We start from the raw sequence: 13,961 nt of genomic DNA, 5'->3' as shown, positions 1-13,961 counted from the left end.
GGAAATTACCGAAATACTCAACTCTGGCCACGAAAGAAAGGTGTCTGAACACACAGTGCACCGCAGCTTGCTGCATATGGGGCTGCGCAGCTTTGGACAAATCAGAGTGCCCATGCTGACTCCAGGGCAGCGGCGAAAGCGTCTACAGTGGGCACTCGAGCATCAGAACTGGACTGTAGAGCAGTGGACGAAGGTGGCATGGTCTGATGAGTCTCGGTTTCTGTTGGAACGTGTTAATGGCCGGGTATGTATACGTAGCTCATCTGAAGAGGAGATGGCACCAGGATCTACGGCAGAAAGACCGCCAGCTGGTGCCGGCAGTGTGATGCTCTGGGCGATGTTCTGCTCGGAAACCTTGGGTCCAGCCATTCAAGTGAACGCTGCTTTGACACGCAACACCTATCTTGACATTGTTGCAGACCATGTACACCCCTTCATGTCGGCGGTATTCCCAGATGGCGACGGTCTTTTTCAGCAGGGCAATGCCCTCTGCCACACATCTAAAATCGTTCAGGAGTGGTTTGAGGAACATGATGAAGAGTTCAAGGTGATGACTTGGCCTCCTAATTCTCCAGACCTCAACCCATTCGAGAGTCTCTGGGATGTGCTGGAGGAACAAGTCCGAAGCATGGAGACCCCACCTCGTAAACTACAGGACTTGAAGGAATTGCTGCTAAAGTCTTGGTGCCAGATACCACAGGTCACCTTCAGAGGTCTTGTGGAGACCATGCCCCGACGGGTCAAATCGGTTTTAATGGCACAAGGAGGACCTACTCAGTATTAGGCAGGTGAGTTTAATGTTTTGACTGATTAGTGTTTATTTCTTAGTTGAAAAAACAAACACCACAACGGCAAGTCAGTTCTTTGTGAATAAAAAAAAAAAAAAAGTACGCTGTAAAAACTCTCTAGATAAAAAATAAAATCCACTACAAACAACTCCTGTATATAAAGTAAGTTATACATGCGGTACAGTTTATAATCCAGCATAAAAACAGTTCCAGCTTTCCCCTGTGTTTCCTGCCTATTTTATCCGAAAAACTTTGAAGCAAGTGACTCATGCTGCTAGCTCACATTTCCAATTCCTGAAACAACTTTTTGTTGTGAATGATGTAAAAATGCTAATTATCAGGAATGAAGGATCTCCCTAGAGGCCTAATATTCATTATGCACACCCCCTGCAGTGTATTCAAAAGGTGGGGCCCCTGTTGTGTCCGAGGGGTCTGTAATAGATCAGCAAAATGTTTTTCTTTTGAATCTGCTTTAACCTGTTAGCGACTGCTCCACGCCGAATGACGTGAGCAGCACGGCCGCTCCATGCTGATTGGCTTGGGAATAGATTGTAGGAGATTGCGTGCATCTCCGCATGAATGACGAAGCTCTACGCCGCCATCAGTCTCCCAGCAGCGATCGCCACTCGGAGACTGTTAGACAGCGAAACCGACGTCTATTAACACTGTACAGCGCTGCGATCTAAGGCAGAGCTGTATTGGGGACAGCTGTGTCACTCGGCTGTCTCCCTCCAGAGGCACAAATGCTGAAGCCTATGACAGCCGATCGCACTGATTGGCTGGGGGAGGGAGGGGGGATTATAAAATAAAAAAAGTGTTATTTATTTAAAAAATATTAAGATAAATATTTATAAAAAAAAATTCCCAGCAGCGATCTTAACTGTTGGTGGGCAGAAAAGGGGGGGGAGATCGGCCCTGCAATGAGCCCTTAACCCTCTTAGCGGTAGCCGCCGCAGAGGATATCTCAGCTCCTGGTGGTGCGATTTGCCTCATTTAAAGTGCTGTAGGCGCAGCTAGCACTTTGCTAGTCGAGCGTACAGCTTGATCGCCGCCGCTCTGCGGCGATCGTCCGCACGCAGCGGCGGAAGAGGCCCCCCGCCAGAGCCCTGCGCTGCCCGGACCAATGACTTCCAGGCAGTGCTATGGGCTGGATCGGAGGCATCTGACCTCCTTGACGTCATTCTGATCGTCGCCATGGTGACAGGAAAAGCCAAACAGGGGAACGCGTTATATACGCATTCCCCTGTGTGCTATTGATGCCGGCGACGATCGCACTAGAGGGACACATGCGGCCTCTAGTGTTTCATGTAGCTACAACTCTGGTAGCTTTACATAAAACAAAAAAAAGTATTTAGTAAAAAATGGCCTGGTCGCTGGGGGGGGGGGGGGGGGGGGGGGGTTAACACCGTGGTCCTTAAGTGGTTGAAATTTTAAACAAAATCGATTTCAAGAAAAGGTTGTTTTAGCTGTATCTGCGCAGTTTGGAACTGTATCTTGCCAGAGGGGCCAAAATTAACCACTTTAGGACCTGAGGCTTACACCCCTCAGTGACCAGACCATTTTTCACAATACAGGGCTGTGCAGCTTTGTCAGGTTGCTGCACAGCCCTACAACTCAGCACACAACTGAATCTGACCTCTTATTGTCCTTAATAGGACACGCTTTCGGAGGTCTCTGATCGCTGCTGGTATCTTTGTGGGGTTTTTTTCCCCTCCTTCCTCCCTCCTTTCCCTCTCACTGCCTCCCCCCTGTGCCGTCCTAATTGCCATAAGACGGCGATCGGCACTCATCTCTGCCTCTCATAGGCCTCAGCCTATGAGAGGGCTTCATTCCCCAGCCAATCCGGGGGACAGCCGAGTGTTCCCTGTACAGCACTGCAGGAGATCGCAGCGCTGTACAAATGTAAACAAAGGGGATTTCTTTCACCTTGTGGCAGAAAACAGATCTCGGAGCTCCGTGAACCAGCAGGGAACTATCGTGCGTGCGCGCTAAACTGCAGCTCCAGGACTATACGCCAATCGGCGTTAGGTGGTCCTGGGGCTGCCGCCATGGTCACGCCCATTGACGTGACGCGATAGTTAAAGGACAACTAATGAGAGGGATATGGAGGCTGCAATATTTATTTCCTTGTAAACCATACCGGTTACCTGGCCGTTCTGCTGATCCTCTGCCTAATACTTTGTTATAGACTCGAGTAAGCATGCAGCAGATCAGGTGTTTCTGACATTGTCAGATCTGATAAGATTAGCTGCATGCTTTTTTTTTTCTGGTGTGATTCATACACTACTGCAGCCAAATAGATCAGCAGTCCTGCCAGGCAACTGGTATTGTTTAAAAGGAGATAAATATGGTAGCCTCTACATACCTGTTGCTATACAGTTGTCCTTTAAGAATCCGTTTTTGTAACATTAAAGGGCAACTGAAGTGAGAGGGATATGGATGCTACAATATTTATTTCCTTTTAAACCTTGCAGGCAGGTAATTAAATCTGAACCTTTCCCTCCCTCTTGGGTATCCTTTAAATTCCAATACTTTATCTCTGGCCACTGTCAAACTAATAGTATTATTTCATTTCTTACTGCCTCAGACCGTTCCTCCTCAGTCAGGTCAGCTATATAAGGCTGCCATTTTATCATAAGTTTATCAATACAAAAAAGATATCATTTGAATTTGGACAATACGGATAAAAGTTAGTTCAGTGATTCAATAATCATTAAAGGACAACTGTAATAAGAGGGATATGGAGGCTGCCATATTTATCTCCTAGTGTCTGCATAGCACCAGTAACAAGTATGCAGCTAGTCTTGTCAGATCTGACAATAATGTCAGAACTACCTGATCTGCTGCATGCTTGTTCAGGGGCTATGGCTAATAGTATTAGAGACAGAGGATCAGCAGGACAGCCAGGCAACTGGTATTGCTTAAAGAGACACTGTAACATCAAAAACATCCCCTGGGGGGTACTCACCTCGGGTGGGTGAAGCCTCCGGATCCTAATGAGGCTTCCCATGCCATCTGTCCCACGGGGGTCTCGCTGCAGCCCTCCGAACAGCCGGCGACAGACCCGACTGTAAATTCAACATTTACCTTTGCTGGCTCCAGCGGGGGCGCTGTGGCTGCTTTCGGCTCCGAAGTAGACGGAAATACCCGATCTCAGTCGGGTCCGCTCTACTGCGCAGGTGCCGGAAACTTGCACCTGCGCAGTAGAGCAGACCCGACGGCGATCGGGTGTTTCCGCCTACTTCGGAGCCGACAGCCACCAGAGCGCCTGCGCAGGAGCGGGAAGGTAAATATTTACGTCGCCGCTGTACGGAGGGCTGCAGCGAGACCCCTGAGGGACGGAGGACGGCGTGGGAAGCCTCATTAGGATCCTGAGGCTTCCCCCTCCCAAGGTGAGTACCCCCCAGGGGACGTTTTGACGTTACAGATTCTCTTTAAAAGGAAATAAATATGGCAGACTCCATATCCCTCTCACTTCAGTTGTCCTTTAAGGAGTCAAGCAGGTTAAAATCAATGACAAAACCTTGACTAGAAAATTTGGTATGAAACGACATGAAGACTATAAGAGCATTTTGAAAAATTAGGACATTTATAAAACAAATGGGCGATCAAGTAAAGAGAGCAAACCACTAGTGTAGCAGGGTTCCATACCCTTGCCTCCAACCACCATTGTGCCCCAGCCAGTACAACAGACCAATAAAAGTGAAGCATATGTGGTTAGCTGCTAACGCTCTAGTTTTTTTTTTCTCTTGATTTTACCATCCTGAGGCCCGCCCCATTCCCAGGCTGAAGCAGATGCAGGGCTTGCCTCTTAACTGCACATGCAATCACACAGTGTTGCCTCCTCCTTCTCCTAAATGGTAATCATGACATAATTGATTTAAAAAAAAAAAAAAAAAAAAAAAAAAAAAAAGCAGTACAATATAGGTTATTGGCTGCCTTCTTGAAATATGTTGCGAGAGACTCTTGTCACGCTTCAAACATTAAAATACTTTTTATTTTTATTTTGTTATATACCTTTTTTACTTTTAAGGTTATGTATTGTTTTTCTATATTTCAGGCTTACAAAAGTGCATAGTGAAGAATTGCTCCCGTTTAACAGGAAAAAGTCTGTTCCCTCATAAGGTTCTTCACCTTTTCCATAGCATAATACTCGTCTAACAGTGGCTCCGCCTTGCCAACATGGAACAGGAAAGCCTGAAGCTTGTCTTTGGAGATCCTTCAAGACAAACACTCGGACTTGTTCATAACGTGCTCAGCTCACTTTAGACAAGACGTCTCTGCGTTGAAAGGGTTAACAAAGGTCCTTACAGAAGATATGAAGCCCGTACAAATCAGTGGATTTTGCTAAGGCACGGGAGATGCATTGGATTTACAGACGAGTTCATAGACAATAGTCTGTCTCATTCCTCAGATGACCCTATAAAGGTGGACATACATCTGTAGACTTGGCAGCCAATCAATCATCAGATTCAATCATTATCGAATCTGATGAATTGGTTGCCTGATCGACAATTCGACCAAATCCGGGTCTAAATTGGTGTCTTGTATTGACTGGAGATGCCGAAAAAAATTGGGCCAACATGCTTGAACAATTGCGCAGCGGTAGCAGCATGCAATGCACGACTAACATGACGGAAATCCCCGGCTGCATCGCCCTAAATATACATGTACCCTCCCCCCCATGCATTAATCCTTTACCTGTCTCCACGCTCTTCTTTATTATTTGTGCCCCACGTGGTTGCCTGCGTATTGCACGGGGGTCGTGTGCATGATGTTGCAGAGGGTGGGGTACATGTACATTTCATGGAATTGGCCAGCGGTCAATGGATCTCTCTCTGATCAGATTCAATTACAGAGAGATCTGTTTCTTGGTCGATTGCCTGTCAAAATAGTGATGTATGGCCACCTTAAGTGTCACATGACGTTTATCTGTAAGCAAGAGCTGTCAACTCGGCTCTTGCTTACATACATCAGTTGAGCCTTGTGGTTGGCTAACTGCTGGGAAATTTTCAATGTCCATGATATTTCAAAAACTTCACCTGTCGGAGGATCAAAAATAGTCAATGGAAAAAGAAATGGACTCAATGTTAGTGCGGTCTCTAGGAATACTTTACATCCAGGGTTTGGAAAAGATGGGGTCTCAAATAAAAGTAGAAAATTGTAATAAAAGAAGTCATAAGACATTCAGAGTCACAGGTAGCTGGTCCAAAACCAGAAGATGCAATGGCCAAAAACGGACTAGCCTCTTTTTGAGACGAGAATTGAGCTTGTGGGGGTTCAGATAAACCAAGATAGTTCCTACAAGGAAAATACTTGGCATTTGGGTGAGGTCCACCAGTGAGAAGGCTTCTGCTTTTGCAATGCCCGTTCAAACTTGGGAAGATAATGTCTTTGAAAAATGGAAACTATATAGCCCACAAAGATCAGCACACTCAATTTCAATTATGCAAATCCTCTTGCTGCAGATAGGAGTCATCGACCCCCAAAGTCCATCAGATGCCCACCTAGTCCAAATAGCCATAAGAGTTAGGTTAGAGTCTATAGTACACAACTCCAAAAGTGTATGTGTCTCAAAGCATGGCGACAGACATTAGCCTAGAGCTGGTTTAGGCATCCTGCCCGTCTTCAAGCCTATAACTGTGCAGGAACTGTGGTAGGGGTGGCTCAGCACCCTGTAGAAAAAGGCACAGGAGACAAAAGTACGGGAGCCCAGTAGTGCAATACGTCAATCATCACAATGAAATTAAGTAATTAGGAGTACTACTCACAAAGGAGGGTGGGGGGGGGGGCAAGCAACCACAGGAAGCAGGTGGAGACAACAAACCCGACTCCACTCGGGGTGGTCCTAGCCATAACCTGGAGATGGTCGCTCTCTTGGAAGAAAAGGGGGATAGAGGTCCACTGTGGCATAATCCACCAGTGCCATTAAAGTAGGAAGGGGGTACGGGATATCACCCTATTAGGCTCGTCTCACCCATAAGAAACCACATACAACCAAACAAAGATAGTATGGGGAGCCCAGAGCTGGTGAAAGATGTATAAATTTATTCATAAATATATGGCAAAATTCCACAAACAAACAACCGACAAACAAACATATACCCTCCCAATAAAAACACTAAGGAGCCAACTGACATCTGGGGTGAAGCGTATAACTTGGAGTGCACTCCTATCTAGTCAATATACGCATGCATGCAATTTCTTCAGGCCCAGGAAAACAGCTGCATCCCAACAGAACGGAACTTGATCCAAGGTAGTGAATTGCACCAGCCCGTGTGTATCAGCATACATACACGCCTCTGCACAGTCCGCTTACGCCCTCATTACAGACACCTTAGGTGTCTAACCTCAACCCCCATAGCGCAGGTATACTCATATTGTGGCACTCACGTGACCTGTGCAGATGGTTGTGAATGGCGTGGATTCGCCGTAGCAGGAGTTCTTTCTCCAGTAATCTGGTCAATTTGATGTTTTGGTCCCAAAGTGTTCAGGAGCAAGGAGCGGGGAGCATCCTTGGCGATTCCTTGTGTGCAAGGGGGGAGGAAGAGTGGCGGAGGCACGGGCGGCGATCCTCAGGAACACTTCCGCATCTGTGAGCGTCTCACGATAATCCACCAGTGGTCTGTCACCACCCCTCGGACAGGGTATGTACGGGGGTACACTTAGCACAACGGGGGAAAAAGAGGCGCTGTGGTATGATAAAAGCGTCTAAAAACAGCTTAAAAATGATAAGTATTGTGAGGTAGCTTACCTCAATGACAAAATCTCTGTAAGTAATACAAAAGATTTTTATTTAGCTCAGGCAACGCGTTTTGCGGGTCTGAGCCCGCTTCCTCAGGCCAATAGCCATCCTAAATGATAAAAATCAGTATAGCATAGCGAGGCTCCCTAAGCTTTACTGATTTTTATCATTTGGTACTGCTATTGGCCTGAGGAAGCGGGCTAAGACCCGTAAAACGTGTTGCCTGTGCTAAATAAAAATCTTTTGTATTGCTTACAGAGATTTTGTCATTGAGGTAAGCTACCTCACAATACTTATAGTTTTTAAGCTGTTTTTAGATGCTTTTATCATACTAGGGTGTCTTTTTCCCCCGTGGTGCTATAAATGTGCACATTTATCAACTTGAAGACAGGCATTCGATGGACTTTGGGGGTTGATGAATCCTATCTGCTGCAGTATATCTTTTGCAATAAAAAGCAAGAGGGTTTCCATTATTGAAATTGAGTGTGCTGATCTTTGTGGACTGTATAGATGTGATTCCGCCTGTTGCTCTGGTGGATTGATGGATTGTACCTCACTACAGGAAGGAGTGTGTGGCTGGGTACCCCCACTTTGTTGAAACTAAATAATGAACTTTGCAACTTCCATGTTGATTGTACTACGTGGAACATTGATGAGGGCAATTTCAAATAAAGAGAAAAAGTACTAGATTAACAAAATAAGTTGCCCCTCAAATGAAGAAAGAAACTATTTAAACTAAGAAACCAGTAAGGTAATGATATTTCAGCAGGTGATGTTCTTCCCAAAATACACCAAAGGAGGAAAAAAGACAAGCAACATTAATTTGTCTGACTCAATCCAGCTAATCAACACATTTTCCAGGTGTTAGACTGAAGAGGATACTTGTGCCTTTGCCACTCAAGGAATATGCCAAAGAAAAATGTGTGGTTTGTGCCTGGATCGACCTACAACAATGATAAAACACTACTTGGAGCGTATAATAGAGTTCATAAAGAGACAGCAGAATCCTTGGGGGTTGTATCTGGGATCTGCTGGAGGAGTTACAGCATAAAGCTTTGGGAAAGTCGGCCATAGGAGAGCATAGTTGGTGCTGGAAACGTACTTCTGTCTGCATTGCTTGATTTAACCAGTTTTGAGTTTTTTGAAAATCAAAGCAGTGTGCCATCTTCTCGCTACGGAATCATTATTTCATTAGCAAAGCCTTTATGACCCATTGTTGATCAGCAGCTCAAGAAGAAGACTCATTTGGTATAGCATCAGAAGACCAGGGAGATGTTACCTTGGATAGGAAGATGTCCTTGTGAAAATTGTTTGTTTTATGGAAAGAAAGCGAAATGGTCCTAGTCTTCAAGGCTGCGTGTGTTGCCTAGTGCGCACCGTTCCTGATAGATAAAATTTTATATAAAGAATTATAGTTTTTGAAGATTAGGAATGACACCTGCTCTGCTGGTACTGATCTCCAACCAAGGATAAATTCACAGGAACCATTATGGGTGCATACAAACATCCAATTTTACCACATCTATGTAGTATCAGCATGAAGTGGTGAATGAAAATGAGATTTTTGGAAAGCTATAGCTGTAGTGTACTTGAACCTTGCAAAGGCTTTTGGCACTGTTCCCCACAATAGCCTGGTGCAGAAGCTGAGGACACAGGGACTAGGAGAAAATGTGTAGATAGAGACCTGGTTAAAGAGGAACTCCAACCTAAACAAACAAACATACTGTCATTAAGTTACATTAGTTATGTTAATTAAAATAGATAGGTAATCTCTTACCCACCCTGTTTTAAATGAACAGGCAAATGTTTGATTTCATGAGGGCATGAGCCATCTTTTTGGTTGAAAGCAGGTGACAGGGAGCATGAGACACAGTTCCAACTGTCCTGTGTGCTGATCACCCCTCCCAGTTGCTAGGCAATGTGAATAACAACATAGGAAATCCCATCATGCTTTGCACAGCATCAGGGAAAAAATGCACGGGCAAATTTTGTTTGATGGGGCAGAGCTTAGCTAAAATGATGCTTGGGTAAGAAAAACAAAGTTTTGATGCTCTGAAACTGTTAAACACCAAGCCTTGTCAGTTCTGCTGAGAAGATTTTTAGTCCAGAGGTTCACTTTAAGGGACAGAAGGCAAAGATTGGTGAAGAAAGAGCATACTCAAAATGAGATTCTGTTAGTGGAGTCCGCCAGGGGTCATTACTTGGTTAAATTCTTTTCAAATTATGTATTCATAATTTAGCATAGAGAATACAGTGTAATGTTGCCATCCTTGCAGATACAAAATTATGCAGAATTATCAACACTAAACAGGATAGTGATATTACTACAGGATCTTCACAACATGGGCTGGCACATGGCAGATGAAATTTAAAGAGACTTCGTAACAAAAATTGCATCCTGTTTTTTTATCATCCTACAAGTTCCAAAAGCTATTCTAATGTGTTCTGGCTAACTGCAGCACTTTCTACTATGACAGTCTCTGTAATAAATCAATGTATCTTTCCCCTGTCAGACTTGTCGGCCTGTGTCTGGAAGGCTGCCAAGTTCTTCAGTGTTGTGGTTCTGCTATGAACTCCCCCTTGCAGGCCCCTCTCTGCACACTGCCTGTGTATTATTTACATTAGAGCAGCTTCTCTCTTATCTTTTACAAGCTGGATAAATCATCCTCTGAGCTGGCTGGGCTTTCACATACTGAGAAAATTCAGACAAGGGCAAAGCTGTTTGCAGGAAGAAAAGAGCAGCATGAAACTTCAGTGCATGAGAGATGCAGGGGGAAGAAACACACAAATGATCTCTTGAGATTCAAAAGGAAAGCTGTATACAGCCTGCTTGTGTATGGATGTATTTTCTATGTGTGGACATACTGTACATCAACCTACTTCCTGTTTTGGTGGCCATTTTGTTTGTTTACAAACAAACTTTTTAAAACTGTTTTTAACCACTTTTAATGCGGCGAGGAGCGGCGAAATTGTGACAGAGGGTAATAGGAGATGTCCCCTAACGCACTGGCATGTTTACTTTTGTGCGATTTTAACAATACAGATTCTCTTTAATGTTGATAAATATATACAGTGTGCACCTTGAACGTACCAATGGTATAGCAGTATATAAAATGGCATAGAGCTAGGAACATAAGACTTGGAATTATTAATTGATAAGTAAAAATAAAAAGTCTTCAAGCAGCAGCTAAAGTAAATAAAAATTTTGTATGCATAACATGGGAAATAAAATCTTGAGACGCTAGCACACTACTCCCTCTGTAGAAATCACTTGTGAGGCCATATCTGGAGTATGGAATACAGTTTTTGACACCACACTATCGAAAGGATCTTCTAGAACTGGTACAAAGACGGGCAACTAAATTCATCAGAGAGGGTGGAAGAGCTCACTTGCCTAGAAAGGTTGGACAAACTTGGCTTGTTTAGGTTGGGATAAAGTCAACTGAGAGGTGACCTGATTTGTATAAATACATCAGAGGGCAATACAAAAGCTTGGCAGATGAGCTTTTTGTCCCTAGGGTTGTACGACAGACATGGGGACATGATCTGAGCTTTAGATTGTAAGCTCGCAAGGGCAGGGCTCTCTCACCCTTTTCTGTCTTGGATTTTGTTGTTCATTTCATAGCTTGCACTCTGTTATACATTTTATTCATCATGTTACATCTGCCATTGTAATCACCAGTTGTGTATTTTGTACCAGTGTCCATATTTCATGTATATCATTGTCTGTATCATTATGTACCCCTTGTTTCTTTTCCCACTTTGTACTGTGTCACAGAATATGTTGGCGCTTTATAAATCAACTAGCAGACCTAAGCCACGTTTACATAATGGGCTCCAGGCCTCAATCACAACCCCCCCCCCCCTCTTCTGTGACTGCCGCACGTATGTGCGCGCATGGCCTGCACACACATGCAGTGCGCACACGCTACCCCCCCGGCCCATCCTCTTCCTGTCCCAACGGCTGCCTGCGTGCTACACATATGCAGGTAGCGCAAAAGCACAGACACAGGGACAGAAGGGGATGCAGAGACGGGTTTTATAATACAGGATAATAATAATGAAGGAAAAAAAGTATTTGCCATCTATTTAGAAAGGGGTCCTTCACAGTGAGAGTGGTTAAAATCTGCACTATCTTACCTCAGAAAGTAGTTATGGCAAACTCTATATCTGCATTTAAAGAGGGTTTGGATGCTTTCCTTGCATTGAAGGGAATCCATGGCTATAATTATTAGGTAATTCCCGGAAGGGTTGATCCAGGGATTTATCTGACTGCCTTCTGGGATCAGGAAGAAGTTTTCCCTTTTAATGGTCCCAAGCCTGTAAAAGTCTTTCTCTTTCACCCTGAATCCACCAGGATGTGTTGTGGGCTCAGGACAATGTGTTTTTGTGTTCTGGCTAACTTCCCTTGGCATTCAATTTCTTCTGGATTTCCGTGCAAAATGTGGTTTAATTAACTTTTATGAAATTTTTGCCAGTAACTTACCAAAATGTGTTAAGCATTGATCTAGTATACGTTTTAAGTATAATAAAACACAAAATCATGACAAAATACATTTTACTATTTTCCTTTTCTGCCAGGCCACAATTCCCCACTCTTCAGCTTTTTGGCAGAAAACTTAGTTTGTTTGTTTTTTTTTGCATTAAAATTAATGTACGAATTTTCGCAGGCAGGTCTCCGGAGCATGCGGAAAAAAAACAACATACCATTTTCAACTATTTTTCCTGGATGATTCAGGCTCATCCAGACTGCCAGGGAGGTTAAACTTGATAGATACATTTTTTTTTGTTTGTTTTTCTCTCAACTAAACTATGTACTAAGGCCAATAGATTTTGCATACTATGGACAGATTTAGGTACGCTGTCCTACTACATGGAGGCAATAAAATTGGCTGATTAAAAATGTGTGTATGCACCTTTAGGGCTGGTTCAGACGGACGTTTGGAGGCGTCGCGGTTTGCGGGTTTTCAGCAGCGTTCGTGTTGCGTTCGAATGCGGTCGCGGTTTTTCTTCCCATAGAGGGACATTATCCGTCACGGTTAACCGCCCCTGGAAGCTACATGTAGCTTCCAGGGGCTCCTTGAACACCAGGGAAAATCGGGACCCGAACGCTGTGTTCGTGCAAACGCGCTTGAAAGCTTGGTACAAACGCTCCCATTCACTTGAATGGGAACGTTTAACACCAAGCCCCGAACGCTGGCTGTAAACGCTCTGCAAGCGTCCATCTGAACCAGCCCTTAGTAAGGCATAGGACATAAGAGGAGATCATTGGCACCATCTACCAACTATGAAGCACAAATAACTCCATCCTCAATAAGAACACTGTGAAGATGCTAACATTTGGATTCTCTTTTCCTGTTGACAAAGTGGAACATTTTTCAAATAGAAATAGTCAGTCTGGAGGACAAAGTGCATTACTAAAGAGGAAGACAACATCAGAAGTTCTGCACTAAACTTCAGGAACTTTACAGTTTACCTGAGACGAGAAGCAGCTCAGGTTCCATACTTACCTGGGGCTTCCTTAAGCCCCCATGAGGCTGCTCGTCCCTTGCTGGCTCCTGTCACTTGCAATTCAGCCTGAAAGCCTGGGCGAGTTGTGTTTCATTGCGCATGCCAGGCGCACTCCTGTGCCTGGGAGCGTCCTGCACTTCTGCAGTGCTACTGCGTAGAACACTCCCAGGGATGGGAGCGCGACAGGAGTGTGCTGGGCTGGGTAACAAAGTGTGACTCGGCTCAGCTTTCGGGCACTATTGCAGGTAACAGGAGCCACCCGAGGCGACGGCCTGATGGGGGCTTAACCCTCCTGGCGGTACGCAGTTTCGGTGGTTGCGTTTGCGGGAGTAATTTTTTGAACAAAACTTATTGTAAACCTTGTAGCTAGCATTAGGCTAGCTACCTGTGTCCCCCAAGTGCCCCTGCACCTCTCTGATCCCCCCAATCGCCGGCGCTTATATTTATCCAGCCACGATCCCGCGAGAGCCGCAGCCTCCCCAATCAGCTTCAGTTGTCACTATGGCAATGATTGGATATGATGTCATCGACGTCATGCCCAGTCCTCCCCACAGCGAAGCCTGGAGGTGGTTGGAGAGCCTGCGCTATCGCGGGATCTGGAGGTGGTACGTATAACGACAGCGAGCAGAGCGGAGGGATTTGGGGACACAGGTAGCTAGCCTAGCGCTAGCTATAAGATTTACAACAAGTTTTATTCAAAAAATTCCTCCCGGGGCCATGTAATCCTCTGCGGTGGCTACCCCGAGTGTAGGTCGAGGCTACTGCCAGATAGGTATGGAACGCTTCTCTTAACCCTCCTGGCAGTATATTAAAAACCGCCAGGGGGCAGCGCAGCCGGTTTTTTTATTTTTTTATATCATGTAGCGAGCCGAGGGCTACGTTCGGGGTTACCGCCAGGAAGGTTAAGCAGCCGAATG

At 45.0% G+C, this 13,961-nt stretch overlaps 1 protein-coding gene across 1 annotated transcript in view; it reads right to left on the bottom strand.

The window, feature by feature from the left end:
* Positions 1 to 13,961, bottom strand: part of LOC137544750 (uncharacterized) — a 103,918-nt gene that overhangs the window by 28,105 nt on the left and 61,852 nt on the right. Inside the window, exon 5 of the mRNA XM_068265841.1 lies at positions 4,923 to 5,007. Within this exon, the coding sequence (XP_068121942.1) occupies positions 4,923 to 5,007 (85 nt within the window). The remainder of the gene's footprint in view (positions 1 to 4,922; positions 5,008 to 13,961) is intronic.

This window comes from Hyperolius riggenbachi, chromosome 2 (assembly GCF_040937935.1).
Source record: "Hyperolius riggenbachi isolate aHypRig1 chromosome 2, aHypRig1.pri, whole genome shotgun sequence".
Classification (NCBI taxonomy): domain Eukaryota; kingdom Metazoa; phylum Chordata; class Amphibia; order Anura; family Hyperoliidae; genus Hyperolius; species Hyperolius riggenbachi.
The sequence above is the reverse complement of the archived record's forward strand: the minus strand, read 5'-3'. Positions and strand labels throughout refer to the sequence as shown.